The sequence below is a fragment of the Chlorocebus sabaeus genome, chromosome 24, assembly GCF_047675955.1.
Source record: "Chlorocebus sabaeus isolate Y175 chromosome 24, mChlSab1.0.hap1, whole genome shotgun sequence".
Classification (NCBI taxonomy): Eukaryota; Metazoa; Chordata; class Mammalia; order Primates; family Cercopithecidae; genus Chlorocebus; species Chlorocebus sabaeus.
Window position 1 is genome coordinate 82,039,803 of NC_132927.1, and position 17,943 is coordinate 82,057,745.

The window sequence follows — 17,943 nt, forward strand, 5'->3', positions numbered from 1 at the left end:
TGTGGAAGCAGCTTTGGAAATAGGTAACAGGCAGAGAGGTTAGAAGAATTTGGAGGACTCAGAAGACAGGAAGATGAGGGAAAGTTTGGAATTTCTTGGAGACTGATTACATGGTTGTCACCAAAATACTGATAGACATGGACTGCGAAAGCTAGGCTGATGAAATCTCGGATGGAAATGAGGAAGTTATTGGGAACTGGGGTAAGGGTCACCCTTGTTAAATCCTAAGAGACAACTTGGCTGCATCGTGTTCATGCCCTAGGGATCTGTGGAAGTTTGACCTTAAGAGCGATGACTTAGGGCATCTGGTGGAAGACATTTCTTTTTTCTTTTTTTTCTTTTTTTTTTTGAGACGGAGTCTTGCTCTGTCGCCCGGGCTGGAGTGCAGTGGCCAGATCTCAGCTCACTGCAAGCTCCGTATCCTGGGTTTACGCCATTCTCCTGCCTTAGCCTCCTGAGTAGCTGGGACTACAGGTGCCCACCACCACGCCTGGCTAGTTTTTTGTATTTTTTTAAAGTAGAGACGGGGTTTCACCATGTTAGCCAGGATGGTCTCGATCTCCTGACCTCGTGATCCGCCCGTCTCAGCCTCCCAAAGTGCTGGGATTACAGGTGTGAGCCACCGTGCCTGGCCGGTGGAAGACGTTTCTAAGCAGACATTTCTAAGAGGTGACCTGGTTGCTTCTAACAGTCTATGATAAGATGTGGGAGCAAAGAAATAACTTAAAGTTGGAACTTATATTTAAAAGGTGTAAACGAAAAAATAAAATGCTAATCCAAGGGGATTTCAAAGAAACCTGAAAAACCAGTTCAGGCCATGACAGGAAGGGGAGGAGTTGGAGGTACCTCACTATAACCTCCCCCTTTTGGAGTTTAGGCTCAGCTGACCAGTATTAACATTAAAACAGGGAGCTTAAGACTGACAAAGCAGACTCCTTGTAGCAATAAGATATCAAATTCCAATCTCACTCTGGTATAGCATCACATGACAGGTGGCAGGCATGGAAGAACATTAAAGTATTTTATCCCAGAATATATTTCTCTGACACATTTTGGAATGGCCCTGCAAAGCTGTCTCTTGTGGAGGAAATTTATATCCTGTAGAGAATCTTCTTCCCTTTTCAGGTCTCTTCCTGATTCAGGAGAGATTTATCTGAGTCTGGCAGCTTTTAGGGTCTGATAAGAGACATTTACCATCTCTTCTCTCTGAAACCTGGAGGCTTCATCTACATAAGGAGAACCTTGGCTTCCACAACCCCCTTTATCTTAAGCATTGCTTTTTGCTGACTTCAACTTTTTAGGTAACAACTTTTCCAGCCAATTGCCAATCAGAAAATCTTCAAATCCACCTGTGATTTGGAATTCCCCACTTTGAATTGTTCTGCCATTCCAAAGCAAACCAATGTATACTTTATGTGTATTGATTGATGTCTTATGTCTCCCTAAAACATAAAACCAATCTGTAACCCAACCACCTTGCACACATGTTCTCAGGACCTTTTGAGGCCGTGCCACAGTTCATGGCTCTCACATTTGGCTCAGAATAAATCTCTTCAAGTGTTTTATAGAATTTGTCTTTTTTCATCAAGAAAGGGAAGCAGAGCATAAAAAATTCGGAAAATTCACATCCTGGCCATGTGGTAGAAAAGAAAAAGGTATTTTCAGGAGAGAAATATAAGCAGGCTGTACCACTTGGTAGAGAGATTAGCATAACTAAAAGGGAGCTAAGAGCTCATATCCAGAACAAAGGGAAAAAGGCCTTCAAGGGAATTTCAGAAATCTCTGAGGTGGTCTTTCCCATCACAGTCCCAGAGGCCAAGGAGGAAAGAATGGTTTTGTGGGCCATGCTCATGGCCACCACTGCCCTGTGCAGCCTTGGGACACTGCTCTCCACATCCTGGCTGCTCTGGCTCTAGCCTTGGCTCAAAGGGCCCCAAGTATAGCTTAGGCTGCTGCTTTGGAGAGTGCAAGCCACTATAAGCCTTGGCGACTTCCACCTGGTGTTAAGCCTGTAGGCCCCCAGAATGCAAGAGTGAAAGAGGCTTGGCATCTTCCCTCTTGATTTGAGAAATGTATGAGAAAGCGTAGTTGCCCAGACAGAAGCCTACCAACAGCATGGAGCCCTCACAGAGAACCTCTACTAGAGCAGTGCCAAAGGGAAATATGGAGTTGAACCCCCATATAATGTCCTGACCAGGGCACTGCCTAGTGGAGCTGTGTGAAGGGGGCCACTGTCCTCAGACCCCAGAATGGTAGATCCACTGGCAGCTTGCACCCTGAATCTGGAAAAGCCACAGGCACTCAACTTTATCCTGTGAGAGAAGCCACAGGGGTGGAGTTGTCCAAGGTCTTGGGAGCCCACACCCTGCACCAGTGTGCCCTGGATATGGGCCATGAAGTCAAAGGAGATTACCTTGGAGCTTTAAGAGTTAATGACTGCCCTGCTGAATATCTGACCTGTATGGGGCATGTAGATCCTTTCTTTTTGCCAACTTCTCCCTTTTGGAATGGGTATGTTTACCCCAATATCTGCACTCTCATTGTATTTTTGGAGTCAATAATTTGTCTTTGATTTCATATGCTGATAGGTGGAAGGGATTCATCTTCAGATGAGTCTTGGGACTTGGGAAATTTGGGTTGATTCTGGAATCAGGTAAGACTTTGGAGGACTGTTGAGAAGGCATGATTGTATTTTGCAATGTGAGAAGGATATGAGATTTGGGGGGCCAGGGGTTGAAGGATATGATTTATATATTTGTCCCCTCCAAATCTCATGTTGAAATATGATTCCCAGTGTTGGAGGTGGGGCCCGGTAGGTGATTAGATCATGAGGGCCGATCCCTCATGAATGATTTAACATCATCCCCTTGGTGATGAGTGAGTTCTCCCCCAGTTAGTTCACACACAATCTAGTTGTTTAAGTCTGAGGCCCCCCCTCAGCCTCTTGCTCCCATTCTTGCCATGTGACATACCTGCTCTCCCTTCACCTTTTGTGATGATTGTAAGTTTCCTGAGGCCCTCACCAGAAGCAGATGCTGGTGCCAGGCTTCCTATACAGCCTGTAGAACTGTGAGCCAATTCAACCTCTTTCCTTTATAAGTTAACCAGCCTCATGCATTTCTTTACAGTAATGCAAATGGAAAAACACAGGTGGCTCCTGACACCCCTCATCTTCTCTTTTGTCATTGTATGGCTTACCTCCATGTGTATCTATGTCCTGTCCTCTTATGAGGGTGCCAGTTTTTGGACTTGGGACCCATCTAAAATTTAGTATATCATCTCAAGTCCTTAACCTAATTGGTGAAGACCCTATTTCCAAATAAGGTCACATTCTGAGGTTCCAGGTGGGCATATATTTGGCCAGGGAGATGCTATCAGCCCACCACACCAGCCTAGGCTGGTACATTTGCATATACCTTAGGGTTGACCTTTCCCATGGAAGTATCACATCCCCCTCTGGACTTCAGTTTCACATGCCTTAGAATGCTTCACCTTGTCCAGCAGGATGAGTCTCTTTTCATTTTTTAGCATTTTTCTCTCTCTCCTTTGGATTGGGTTAAAAAGAATTGATATATTCTATTGATGCATCTTTAAGTTCTCAGTTCCATCTATGTCTTCTCCAATCTGTTATTAAACTTGAGTAATGTTTTTCTCTTTCTTTTCTTTTTTAATAAAATAGAGATGGGGTTTCACCATGTTGCCCAAGCTGGTCTCAAACTCCTGAGATTAAGTTATCCTTCCTTGTTGGCCTCCCAAAGTGCTAGGATTACAGGCATGAGCCACTGTGCCTGGCCAAATGATGTTTTTCATTTCAGAATCGTACTTTTAGTTCTAGAATATTCACTGGGTTCTTGTAAATATTTTCAGTTTTTTAGAGATACCTCATCTAATCATTCATTATAACCATATTTTCCTTTAAGTCTTTGAACATATTTCACATAACTTAAAGTCCTTGTCTGATAACTGAGTCCGCATCTAGGTCATCTTGGCATTGATCTCCACTGACCCCTTTTTCTTTTGACTATGGATCACCTTTTCATATTTCTTTGCATACATGGTAATTTTGGATGTGCTCCTTATGTTGTCGATAACGTGGTACAGATTATGAGTTTTGCATTCTTCCTTAACAGAGCATTGATTGTTTTTTTCAATGTTAGGAAGCAGTTAGCTTGAGTTGACTCAAACTCCAAAGTCTGTCTGCCCGGCAGTTGTCAGTAGCTGGAATCTCAGTTCTCTCATCCTTACAGGTGTTGTTTTCTGCTGGGCCCTTTGGAGTTTTCCTTACCCACGCACACCTAAGGGATCAGCCAGAGGTTTCAGTGGAGTTTACCTGCAGATTGTGGGGTTTCCCTTCGGTGACCTTCTCCTTTATGGACATCTTATCTTCATTTCCAGCTGCTCTGAAAATGCAGCCCTGCATCCCACTCCTCACCAGGAGGGCTGCAGTTTCCTGCTTGAACTCTAGCTGCACCTGTTACATGCACTGGGTGTGACTTCAGACAAACATTTCAAGGAATAATCCTTACTAGTGTTTGTCTACTTTTGGTCATGTTCCAGTGCCTGCAATTGGTGTGTGTGTTGTGTGTGCTTACAGTTTTTCCAGTGTTTATAATTGCCATCTGCCAAAGGACTGGTCTGATATTAGCTGCTCCAGCGTTATTGGAATCAGAACAACTTTTTCTCCTGTGGTTTTTCATTTTCATTTCCCTGTTGACTAGTGTGGTTCAACATCTTTTCATATGTTTAGTGGCTATTTGGATATCTTCTGTAAAACATCTGTTCACTTCTCTTTCCTATTCCTCTGTTGAATTACTTGATTTTTTTCTCATTGGTTTACAGGGGTCTTCTCTATATTATGGATCTGTTTCTGTCAGTCAGTTATATATGTTTATGGGAAACATTGAGAAAAACTGAAATGGACCCAAAGACTACTAGGTGCCTTCAATGGAAAGCAAGGCATCGTCTTGTACACTCTTCTAGGCTATTTTATTCTATGGAGCTCTGCATCTTTCATTTTCTTTGAACTATTTTACAACTCTATAAGCCAGGGGTCCTCAACCCCTGGGTCGTGCACTGGAACTGGTTTGTGGCCTGTTAAGAACTGGGCCACATAGCAGGAGGAGGGGGGTGAGTGAGCATTACTGCCTGAGCTCCACCTCCTGTCAGATCAGTGGCAGCATTAGATTCTCCTAGCAGCGAACACTATTGCAGATTCATGCGATCTACATTACACACTCCTTATGAGACCCTAATGCCTAATGATGTGAGGTGGAACAGCTTTGTCCCCAAGCCATCCCCCGATCCTGGTCTGGAAAAATTGTCATCCATGGAACTGGTTCCTGGTGCCAAAAAGTTGGGGGACCACTGCTCGAAGCTGTAGATAATTGATAGTGATGCAAAAACTCTTTGAATTGGTAGAAGTTCAAGTTCTCGTCTTTGGAAGGACAATGGATTCCTCCTCACCCCCCAGGGAAAAGGCCAGTTTTGCATCTATGAACTCCGTATAGCATTCCTGAATCAATTATGTCAGTGTAGTACTTTGAATTCCACTTTGAACTGCTTGTAACACCTTAATTAATGAGATAAAGAACACCTCTGAAATGTGTCATCATATGTTTATATGAGTCATGATCCTCATATTTTTAAAAAATGATCTTTTATCTTGTTGAGATTTCTTCTCCCCCATGGCCTCACCCAGCCTCAGTATCCAGGAAGCTTAGTGTTCTGTGGTCCTGGAGGGCAGGAGATCAGGTGTTGACAAGCAGATGTGAGGTTGGCCACAACTTTTCCCCACAGCTCTGCTTCAAGGAGTGCCCCGGGAACGCCTCCCAGCCCCACACCTGTCCTGTTGGCCCAGGCGAGCTCCATGCCGTGTGACATCTCTGCTGGTGACCACCTGGTGAGTATGTGTTGAATAGAGAAATGTGCAGCCTCTCCACAGAGCTTCCAGGGCTTCTGTGCTCTCCAAACCTGTCTGGGCTCAAGGGACCTTCTCAGGGTGTGATGTGTTGGTGGCTGGGTTGAGCCCCTGTCTCTGAGGGTAGGACTCAGGCAAGGATAATGTTCTGGACTCAAAGAGGTGGTGAGGGGCGAGTGAAAGGAACAAGAGCTTTGGGGTCAGAAATGCGGGTTCCAGCCTGGCATTGTCCCCATGAGCATGGGCTGAAGCCTTACCAAGGCCTCAGTTTCTATAGTAGTAAGAGAGTGTCAGAGACTGCAGCATGCATTTGAAAAGTGTCCAGGGATGGCAGGGGTGTGCGTGTGGACCAGCTCTCCTGAAAAGTGAGGGCGTGACCTTGACCATTGTGAAAGCAAAATAAAATCTCAGGAACCCAAACTCACCATGCCAAAAAGAAAAGTTGAGCTGGGAAACTGAGTCGTGGGAAGAAAAAAAGAAAAAAAGCCTTTCCTTTTGGTTCTTTCTTTTTTTTTTTTTTTATTATACTTTAAGTTCTAGGGTACATGTGCACAACATGCAGGTTTATTGCATATGTATACATGTGCCATGTTGGTGTGCTGCACCCATTAACTCATTTACATTAGGTATATCTCCTAATGCTATCCCTCGACCCTCCTCCCCATAATAGGCCCCGGTGTGTGATGTTCCCCTTCCTGTGTCCAAGTGATCTCATTGTTCAGTTCCCACCTGTGAGTGAGAACATGCAGCGTTTGGTTTTCTGTTCTTGCGATAGTTTGCTGAGAATGATGGTTTCCAGCTGCATCCATGTCCCTACAAAAGACATGAACTCATCCTTTTTTTATGGCTGCATAGTATTCCATGGTGTATATGTGCCACATTTTCTTAATCCAGTCTGTCACTGATGGATATTTGGGTTGATTCCAAGTCTTTGCTATTGTGAATAGTGCCGCAATAAACATACGTGTGCATGTGTCTTTATAGTAGCATGATTTATAATCCTTCGGGTATATACCCAGTAATGGGATGGCTGGGTCAAATGGTATTTCTAGTTTTAGATCCTTGAGGAATCGCCACACTGTTTTCCAAACTACTATCAGAGAATACTATAAATACCTCTACGCAAATAAACTAGAAAACCTAGAAGAAACGGATAAATTCCTGGACACTTACACTCTCCCAAGACTAAACCAGGAAGAAGTTGAATCCCCGAATAGACCAGTAGTAGGCTCTGAAATTGAGGCAATAATTAATAGCCTACCAACCAAAAAAAGTCCAGGACCAGATGGATTCACAGCCAAATTCTGCCAGAGGTACAAGGAGGAGCTGGTAGCATTCCTTCTGAAACTCTTCCAATCAATAGAAAAAGAGGGAATCCTCCCTAACTCATTTTATGAGGCCAACATCATCCTGATACCAAAGCCTGGCAGAGACACAACAAAAAAAGAGAATTTTAGACCAATATCCTTTTGTTTCTAAACTGATAGCAGCAGCAGGTAGGCCGGGTCTCTCCAGGTGGCCTCCTTCAGCCTGACACTATAAATTAACAGCCCAGTCTTCATGACGTGGGACAAAAGGAGACAAGACATTGTCCTTCCCGCCTCTGAGACGAACGCATATTTGACGTCTTCTACTCTGTTTATTTTCTTATCAAGTGGAGATTTACTGAGCACAAGGCAAACGAGTAATTGCTTCCTCCACCCCTCCTTTTCATGCAACGTGGGGGCTCAGTGAGCTCTAATCAAAGCCTCACAAGAATGTGACCCTCCCCTCCTGATTTTTCTCCTTTATCTTTCCCCTCCTCCCGCTTTTCCCCTTTTCAATATTGAAGCAGTACGCAGTGTGACTCCACCTGCGGTCAGGTGTGGGGTGGTCCCTGACCGTGGTGGTCCAGGTTTCCTGGGAGATGGGCAGACGTGGGTGCTGAGGGGAAGAGGCCAGTGCAGTCACAGGATGGGAGAGAGCAAGTCCATTGTGCTGAGCGGGCTGGGAGGGATCCACAGAGAAGACGGTGTGGCTCAGCAGCCAGCACTGGGAACAGGAACGTGGGTGAAGGGCCTGGCACATGGAGCAGCTGAAGGCGTGAGGCTGTGACCTGCCTGGGGAGCCCGTGCCTGAGTGTGCTGGGTGGGTGCTGGGGTTGTAAGCACGCATGTGCCTGTGTGAGGCCTGTGTGAGTACATGTTTGTGTCTTGTGGCTCCCATGTATGGCAGGCATTGTCACGTGGCCCCCACGCGTGGAGTGCTATGCCAGACTGGGCATTCTGTCTCCTCGAGGCCCAGCCCTGCCATGTTAGTAGGGATCTTGGCCATGGGAGTGGTGAGCACAGGTGTGGCTGTGCCGGGCCTCGCTGGCTGGGCTCGGTGGGGACCCTACACCCCTTGCTGGGTGTGGGTAGCAGAGGGGCCGAGGTGCCCTCTGGGAGGTGGTTGGGCAGGGGCAGGGTCGGGAGCATGTTGGGAGACGGGTGTTCAGCTAGGCTCCTTCCCTGTGCAGGTGCTCAGCTGAAACCTGGGCTCTCACTCCCCTCACCCCTTCCTCCCCAGCATCCTCCCTCTGCCCCTCTCTTCAGCCTGCCTCGGGCCTTGCTCTGGGACCCCTGCTGAGAGGACAGGAGGGGCTTCAGCAACACCCTGTGCTGGGCGGACGCTGAGATCACAGCCTCGCTCTGTGTCCCCTCACAAGGCCACATGGTGGCAGGTCCTTCCTCCAGTCTAACCAGAGTCCTGCTTGCTGCTCTGCAAGCCCACTTGGGTCCCGTGGGGCAGGGGCACCTGGCAGGGTGGGCTTCGTGGATTCAAGGGCCACCGATTCCTCCAGGTCACATGCTCAGATGGTTCCATTCTGGCCCTTCCCTCGGCCACAGGGACCTCTGTATCCTGGGCTGACCACAAATGTCAACACAATAGTCATACCAGGAATGTCACACCATGTCACATGTCACACCACAGCACACTATGTCACACCAGGGATGTCACGCCACATCACACCATGGAAATCATCACACTGGGGATGTCGTACCCTGTCACACCCCATCATGCCACATCACACCATGTCACACTGCATCACATCACACCAAGGATGTGACACCCTGTCACAGCACATCTCATCACACCCCATCACACGAGAGATGTCACATCCCATTACACCACATCACATTATGTCACACCATGTCAAGCTACATCATACTCCATCACACCAGGGATGTTGCACCACAGCACATTGTCACACCACAACATACCACATCGAATTATGTCACACCACATCACACCCCATCACAACATGTCACATTACACCACATCAGCTACATCATACCCCATCACACCAGGGATGTTATGCCACATCACATATGTCACACCACATCACACCACATCACACCAGGGAGGCACACTCATCACATTGTCACACCATGTCACAACACATCATACCCCATCACACCAGGGATGTCACACCACATCATACTCCATCACACCGGGGATGTCACACCCCGTCACACCACATCACATGTTACACCACATCACACCCCAGCATATCACATCATGTCACACCATGTCACATGTCACACCCCATCACACCCCATCACATTCCATCACATTATGTCACACCACATCACACTACATCACACCAGGAGTGTTGCACCCCATCACTCTCCATCACATCACACTGCATCACATTATGTCACACCACATCATACCACATCATACCTTGTCACATCAGGAATGTCACACCACATCACATCACATCATACGATCACATGTTATACCACATCACACCCCATCACATCACATCATGTCTCACCACGTCACATGTCACATCACATCACACTATATCACCCCTAGTTACACTTCATCACACCACATTACACCAGGGATGTCACACCCAGTCACAACACATCACATGTCACACCTTACCACATCACACCATGTCATACCCCATCACACCACATCACACCACATCACACCAGGGATGTCACACTCTGTCACACCACATCACGTCATACCCCATCATACCAGGGATGTCATACCCCATCCCACTGCATCACACCACATCACACCATGTCCAGTCATGTCACACCACATCACATCACACCACGGATGTCACACTCGGTCATACCACATCGTAGCACATCACACCATGTCCTGTCACATCACACCACATTACACCCTGTCACACCAGGGACATCACACCACGTCACACCATGTTGTGTTACATCACAGCACGGATGGCTGGAGGGTGTGCAGGGGTCACCCACAGTGCAGCCTTGCTGGAGAGTTGAGGGAGGGTGCTGGGGCTGGCCATGGTGTTCCTGCAGGAGTGCTGTTCCAGGAGGGCCGGCCCTCTGGAGGATGCTTGGTCCCAGGTGGAAAGGGGCAGGTGGGGCCTGGGTGCCTCAGGGAGGGGCCCAATTTCCCCAGGGAACCTGTTCCAGGCGCCAGGCCCTGAAGGGGGCAGGAGCTGCAGGGAGCATCTGCTTCTTCCCAACTCGGCCTGCTCAGGGCACGGAATGACGCAGCACCCAGCACTGCCCTGGGTTTCCCTTCCTTAGCTTGGCCAGGCCATCTATCATCAGACAGTGGACTGGAGCCCACCCCACCAGAGCACCTGGAGGCCCCTAGGGCCGCCTGAAGGGCAGAGGGTGGAGACCTGTGCAGCAGGGTCCCTGCAGGCTGGCTCGTTCTCTGGGCAAAGCTCTCCTGCATCTCTGGGACGCCATCCTTGGGCTTCGGATAGAGCCGGTGACGCATCAGCTGCCAGCCCTGACCCCAGGTACTGTCTCTCTCAACCCCCGCGTGGCTGCAGCAGTGTGTCCTGGGAGTTAAAGGGCTGGGCTTCAGCACCCAGTTCAGGCCAGGCCCCCAGACTCTTTCTTCTGTTGCAATAGTTATTTCTGTTGAAAATCTGTCCTTGCTACATGACCTAGTGCCCAGCTTTATCTTTGAAAATGTCTGTCTCCACCTCTGCCTCTCTGGCCTGGTCCTTGTTTCTGGCACCCAACATGTCTCTTATGGGCTGAATTTTACCCCGGAATGAATCACACACCAGGTTTCACCCATACCTGATTAAGGTGATATTTTGATGAGATTTCAGGCTGAGAATTGATGCTGAAAGGGCTACGTTTGGGAGATGCTGAGATTAGGATGAATGTGTTTTTCATGTGAGAAAAACATGAATTTTGGGGGGCCAGACTATGGACTGTTATGAGTTACATTGTGAGTGCTACAGATTCATATATTGAAGTCTTAATCCCCGGCCTCGCAATGTGACTGTATTTGGAGATGGGGTCTTTGCAGAGGTCATTACGTTCCTATGAGGTCACTAGTCTAATCTGATGTGTGTTCTTCTGAGAAGAGAAGCTCAGGACACGGGCACACAGAGGGATGGCCATGTGAGGACCCAGGGAGGAGACGGTGTGTATAAGCCAAGGAGAGAGGGCTTGAGAGAAAGCAGCCCGGCCTGCATCCCCATCTCAGATTCCTGGTCCCTAGGCCTGGGAGGATCCAGGTCTGCGGTGCGAGCCGCCCCACGGTGGTCCTGAGCTGACTCACACAGATCTGACACCCACCTCTCGATTCTGGAAGGCCCTCCGTGTGGCTCTGCCTGGCCAGCCTGAGCCAGCTCCCAGGCCTCAACCCAGCTTGTCCTGGAAGCCCTGCCCCATGCAGAGTGACCAGGGTAGGCAGCACCGTGCCCAGCAGGAGGAGAAACTGCATCCACGTAGCAAGAGGAGAAGCCCCGGGGGTCCATGTAGTGACGGGGCCAGGGAGGGCTGCGTGGGCAGTGCGTGTGGCTGCAGGCGGCGGGGGGCGTGTGCAGGGAGCCCCCGAGGTGCGGCTCGACCAGCCGCCTCCTGACTCTACTTCCCACCGGGCGCAGGACGCGCGTGAACACAGGAAGGCTGCTCCCATCACAAAGTACAAGACTTAAAAAGGATATTTTATTTTCATCAAAAATGAGAAACATTAAAGACAATGAGCTTTAGAAAATTTAAAAGAAGAAAAAAGCTACCAAAGCTGAAATGGTGGCACCTCCTTCCAGTGAGTCCGGGCGTCCTCCCTGACGGCCGAGGGAGGCGCTTGCCGCGCTCCCGCTGGTGCCTCCCTTCCTGTCTGCAGACTCTGCGTGACTTTCACCGAATGGCGTGACGCGGGCAGCAGAGCGTGGGAGCCTCTGTCCAGCAGTCGTGGCCAGCAGCCCCGCTCTCCCCAGGCCGCGGGCACCCTCTTTGCCGTCTCGCCTCCACCTCATGCCCCAGAGTGGCTGCCTGTTCCTGCTGCACGTGACTTGGGGCTGGACTTCAGCCTCTGTGATGAGTTCCGCTGTGTTCACGCTCCTGGCTCTCCTGGTGTCCCTCCACCTCTCTCCCCGGTGCTCCTGGGCCTCCTCTGTCCTCAGTACCCACCAAGGCTGAGTCTTGCCTGCCTGGGACCTGGTCACCAGGCCTCCTCTGGCAGACCTGTCTGGGCAGATGCCCACCCCTTCCTTGGGCTGTCCTCACCCTTGCCCTGTAGGGCTCCTGCAGCGACCACGTGGCCCGGGGTCTTCTCTGAGTGATCTCGGCGGAGTGGAGTGGGTGGGAGGTGGCTGTGTCGTGGCCCTGGTCCCTCCTGTCCCCAGTGTAGACTCTGGGGCTGGCTGTCCCTGTGGGTCGAGTTCCACCTGAGAATCCAGCATCGTGGGCTGGCAGCCAAGGGGCGGTGCTGGCACCGAGACCCTGTTCCATGGGAGGCTTCTTCCCAGGAGCCAGAGAGCAGCGTGCTTGGCTTGAAATAAGAACAACCTCATTCCTCATGTCAGTTCCCAGGAGTGCCCAGAATGGAGGCGGCTGGCTGCGGGCTGGGAGGAAGGCCGTCTGACTGAGCCTTCGCAGCTCTCCGAAGCCTCCCCGACAGGGCCTGATGGTGCTGTGGCTTCCCCGCTTGGTGGCTGATGCTCCCACCCACCATGTGGAAACCACACCTGTGTTCAGGAGGCTGGCGTGGACGGGGTGGCTCCAGGGCCAGCTCCTGCGTGGGTGGGCTCCTGGTATGCCGGCCGCTGTCTCCTTTTGTGTGAGCACCTGGTGTGCCAGAGGGCAGGGATGTCCTGCTGAGGGGACACCTGGCCCCCAGCGCCCTGCATGCACCAAGCAGCGGAGGTCTGGGGTAGACCTGCTATGCACAGGGTCTGGAAGGGGGGCGTGTCTGGTATGGCAGGCTTAGAGGGCAACTGCGAGGCTAGAGAGCCATGGGGTTGAGGGCGGTGAGGTCACGGGGCACGAGTGGCTTGGGTGGTGGCTAAGCATGGCCCTTGGCTCCTGTGTGGGGTCTGGGTGGCCCTGGACACCCTGCAGAGGGTGGCCCTAGGGTCCCTGCCCGATCATGTTCCTGTAGTCGGGGACGATGGTCTGCTTCAGGTCCACCACCGAGGAGATGATCCACTTCACCTGTAGGCAAGGCACAGCACAGGGGTGAGTGAGGCCACAGCCCTGCCCCCAAGGCCCACCCACCCCTCAGGCTACCGAGGTCACAGCACTGCCCCGGAGTCCCACCCACCCCTCAGGCCACCGAGGCCACACCCCTGCCCCCATGGCTCACCCACCCCTCAGACTGCCAAGGCCACAGCCCTGCCCCTGAGGTCCATCTGCCTTTCAGACCACCCAGGTGCCAGGGTGTCTACACTGCCTGCCCCCAGGCCTGGACATGGAGAGCAGGGCCACGGTAGTGACAACACAGAAGACAGTGTCAGGGACGTGGGTACAGCGTGGGGGACAGTTTCAAGGAAAGGTGGGGAGAGCATGGTGGACAGTGTCAGGGAGAGGTGGGGAGAGTGGTGGACAGTGTTAGGGAAAGGTGGGGACAGCATGGGGGACAGTGTCAGAGGTGGGGAGAGCATGGGGGACAGTGTCAGGGAAAAGTGGGGAGAGCATGGGGGACAGTGTCAGGGAGAGGTGGGGAGAGCGTGGGGGACAGTGTCAGGGAAAGGGGGGGAGAGCGTGGGGGACAGTGTCGGGGACAGGGGGACAGCATGGGGGACAGGTTTGCCTACAGGAGGGGACAGCATGGGGAACAGTGCCAAGGACTGTAGGGGACAGAGCGGGGGACAGTGTCAGGGACATGTGACAGCCTAGGGGACACTGTTGGACAGGTGGGGACAGTGTGGGGGACAGTGTCAGGGAGAGTTTGTGAGAGAGTGGGGGACAGCGTCAGGGACAGGTGGGTCAGCCTGGGGGACAGTGTCAGGGACAGCTGGGGACACAGTGGGGGACAGTGTCATGGACAGTCTATGACAATGTGGGGGACAGTGTCAGGGACATGTGGAGACAGCCTGGGGGACACTGTTGGACAGGAGGGGACAGCGTGGGGGACAATGCCAGGGACAGTTTTTGAGAGAGTGGGGGACAGCGTCAGGGACAGGTGGGGACAGACTGGGGGACGGTGTCAGGGACAGCTGGGGACAACATGCGGCCGACCTTGAAGAAGGTGACGGTGGCACTGTAGCACACGCTTAGCAGGAAGAGTGTGATGAAGATGGTGATGGTCGTCCACAGCCCGTCCAGCTCCCCGTCCTGCGCCTCTGCACAGCTCTCCTCCAGTTGCAGCTCTGGACAGGAAGGGGGTGGTCAGTGCTGTGTCCCGCTGGGCTTGGGCCTCTGGGGGCGATTCCCTCTGTGGCAGGGCCCAGGATGTAGGGCCCGGCCGGGATGGGCCAACAGTGTCCTGAGGTCAGCTCCCTGCAGCTGCCCGCCCTGTGCACCAGCTTTGGCCCCCTGGCTCAGCCAGACACCCGGCCCTAGATAGCGACCCGGCCCTCAGCAGGACCCACTTCCCGTCTCCCGTGTCCCTCCCTGAGGCCCAGAGGGCAGGAGGATGGTGAAGCCCACCCCTCAGGTGACCCCAGCTGCAGGGAAGGGCGGTACTGGGAAGTGGGCCAGAGCCAGGGACGCGATGTGGCGTGTGTTCCCCTGTGTGTGGGGGCCTGTGTGTGTGCAGCGGCTGCAGGGGCTCTGCTGTGAGAGGAGGGCGGGGTTTGTCTGAGCTGGTCAGCATGTGGACAAGCTGCTGAGAGGCTCGTGGGCCTTGAGGTGCTGCGTGGGGCTCGTGGGGGCCTGTGTCCGTGGAGTGTTCACGTGTGCGGGGACCTTGCTCTGGTCTGGGTGCTGTGCAGGTCGCCCGTGTGAGGCTCCTTGTGAGGTGTGCGTGTGTGTGTGTGTGTGGTGGCTCTGTGGCCGGCCAACTTCAGTGCGGGGTTTAATGGGTCTGGGCTGAGTGTGTGTGTGGGCATCTGGACCAGTCCCTCCACAGGGCCCGAGAGTGCATGTCCCCAGGAGTTGGTTATGTCCCCATGCGAGTGTAAGACTGGGCAGGGCTGCCAGGGGTTACTGCCGTGGGGGCAGATGGGTGAGGGAGAGCCTGTCCCTACCCACATGGACTAGGCATGCCCCTAAGTGGGCAGGGGGTCTGAGGACAGGGAGCTCACAGATCAGGACAGTCTCCTACAGAGGCGGGGGCTGTGTGCCTGTCCCCAGGGGGCTCCTAGGCTTCTGGTGGCCCAGCCCAGGGCAGCTGCTGCTGGAGGGAGGGCCTCGCTGGCAAAGCCCCCCACCCCGCCGAGGGCGGCCCCTGGCTGAGCCCCACCCTAGGTGGCCCAGGCACACGTGCACAGCCTGGACCAGTGTGGGGTCAGTGGGACCCTCTGTGCCTCCCTCGTGCCCCTCAGGCCTCAGACTCGGCCTGACCCGCGGAAAGAACCATCAGAGTCTCGCAGGGGCCCAGGGCAGCGCTGGGTGCTTTATTTCCATGCCGGGCGCCTGGGAAGTATGTACACGGGGTGCGGGCCAAGCATCCTCACGCCACCCCGAGAGCCCGGGGGGCGGGGGCTTGCCGGGTGTCACACTCATTTACCCGGAGACACGGAGAGGCTCTTCTGGGTGTAGTGGTTGTGCAGAGCCTCATGCATCACGGAGCATGAGAAGGTATTCTCTGGCTGCCACCTGCTCTTGTCCACGGTGAGCTTGCTGTAGAGGAAGTAGGAGCCGTCGGAGTCCAGCACGGGCGGCGTGGTCTTGTAGGTGTTCTCTGGCTGCCCATTGCTCTCCCACTCCACGACGATGTCGCTGGGGTAGAAGCCTGTGACCAGGCAGGTCAGGCTGACCTGGTTCTTGGTCAGCTCCTCCCGGGGCGGGGGCAGGGTGTACACCTGCGGCTCTCGGGGCTGCCCTGTAGGGGACAGAGGTTGACACAGCAGTCACTCCCAGGGCAGAGGGTGGGCCGAGCCGGCCTCTGTCCATGTGGCCCTTGCACCCTGCGGGTCCCACCTTTGTCTTTGGAGATGGTTTTCTCGATGGGGGCCGGGAGGCCTTTGTTGGAGACCTTGCACGTGTACTCCTTGCCGTTTAGCCAGTCCTGGTGTGTGACGGTGAGGACGCTGACCACACGGTACGTGCTGTTGAACTGCCTCTCCCGCGGCTTCGTCTGGGCATTGTGCACCTCCACGCCGTCCACATACCAGTTGAACTGGACCTCGGGTTCTTCCTGGCTCACGTCCACCACCACGCATGTGACCTCAGGGGTCCGGGAGATCATGAGGGTGTCCTTGGGTTTTGGGGGGTAGAGGAAGACTGACGGTCCCCCCAGGAATTCAGGTGCTGAGGAAGAGATGGAGGTGGGCATGTCAGCACCCATGCGCGGCCTGTCCCTGGACACAGGCCACTCTAGGGCACTTGTCCTACCTTCAGCTGGAGGGCAAGGCCTGGGCTGGCTTACCTGGGCACGGTGGGCAGTTGGGACCACTTGTGAACTCTGCAGAGAGAAGATTGGGAGTTACTGGGATGTGGGAGGAGAGAAGGTGTCTGAGCTGAGGGAGTGGAGTTTGGCCTTTGGGGTGGGCTTAGGTCAGGAGCAGGGTCCTCCCAGATATGGCTCTTGGCAGGTCTGAGCCCAGCACCTGCCCCTGTGTGTGCAGGGCCTGGGGTAGGGGCATCCAGCCTGTGGCTGCCCTGAGTCTGGTGGAAAAAGCCAGAAGACCGTCTCCCTGAGCATGAGTGGGGTGGGCAGAAGCCTCTGGGTGAGGAGACAGACGGGGCCTGCCCTGCTGCCCTGGGCTGGGGCTGCACAGCCAGGGTTTGTCCAGGCAGGAGGGCTGAGCCTGGCTTCTAGCAGACACCCTCCCTCCCTCGCTGGCCTCTCACCAACTGTCTTGTCCACCTTGGTGTTGCTGGGCTCATGAACGACGTTGCAGGTGTAGGTCTGGGTGCCCAAGCTGCTGGAGGGCACGGTCACCACGCTGCTGAGGGAGTAGAGCCCGGAGGACTGTAGGACAGCCGGGAAGGTGTGCACGCCGCTGGTCAGGGCGCCTGAGTTCCACGACACGGTCACGGGTTCGGGGAAGTAGTCCTTGACCAGGCAGCCCAGGGCCGCTGTGCTCTGGGAGGTGCTCCTGGAGCAGGACGCCAGGGGGAAGACCGATGGGCCCTTGGTGGAGGCTGCAAGAGACGTGGCACCATGTGACTGCAGTGTGGGACAGAGCTGGGCCCAGGGCGCAGAGGCTCCTCCATTCTTGTCTCTCAATGAGCGTCCAGTGTCTGGGCTCATGGGCATTGGGTGTGTGCCTGGCTGGTGCCACCTGCCTCACCTTGGCCACCTCCCTGCCCCAAAGGCAAGGTCAGGCCCAGCCTGCCCCAGAAGGCTTGCATGAGCGGCGGCCCTGCGGTGCCCTTCTGCAGGCACCCCTGCAGCCTAGGAGGCGGGGCTGGGCAGCCGGGTTAGTGCTCTGTGTCTGCAGGGAGTCAGCACAGCCCAGGGCCTCTAGCTTGGCCTCGGCTCTGGCCATCGGTGCCACCTCAGGAACGGCTCATGCCCGTCGGCTCCACTCCAGCCTTTTGTGGGTGCCTGGCTTGACCAGTGGCCACTGTTCTCAGATGGCTTCTCGTGGGTCCCCCGAGCCCCCTGAAGCCCCTGACCCTGCCGCCCCAGCGTGGCCCTCCCCTAGTGAGTGGGCCTGACTTGCCCAGGGCCCTGGTCATAGCCTGCCCTCTGCCCTCCAGGGC

General features: G+C 53.7%; 2 gene segments (V, D, J or C); both read right to left on the minus strand.

Annotated features, from left to right (window-relative positions):
* Positions 1-17,943, minus strand: part of LOC103229879 (immunoglobulin heavy constant alpha 2-like) — a 229,682-nt gene that overhangs the window by 27,433 nt on the left and 184,306 nt on the right.
* On the minus strand, positions 13,258-17,819 carry LOC119619010 (immunoglobulin heavy constant gamma 4-like). The segment is given in 7 exon segments: positions 13,258-13,341; positions 13,944-13,976; positions 14,368-14,498; positions 15,800-16,114; positions 16,213-16,542; positions 16,661-16,696; positions 17,086-17,819. Coding segments are annotated over 7 exon segments (1,338 nt in total).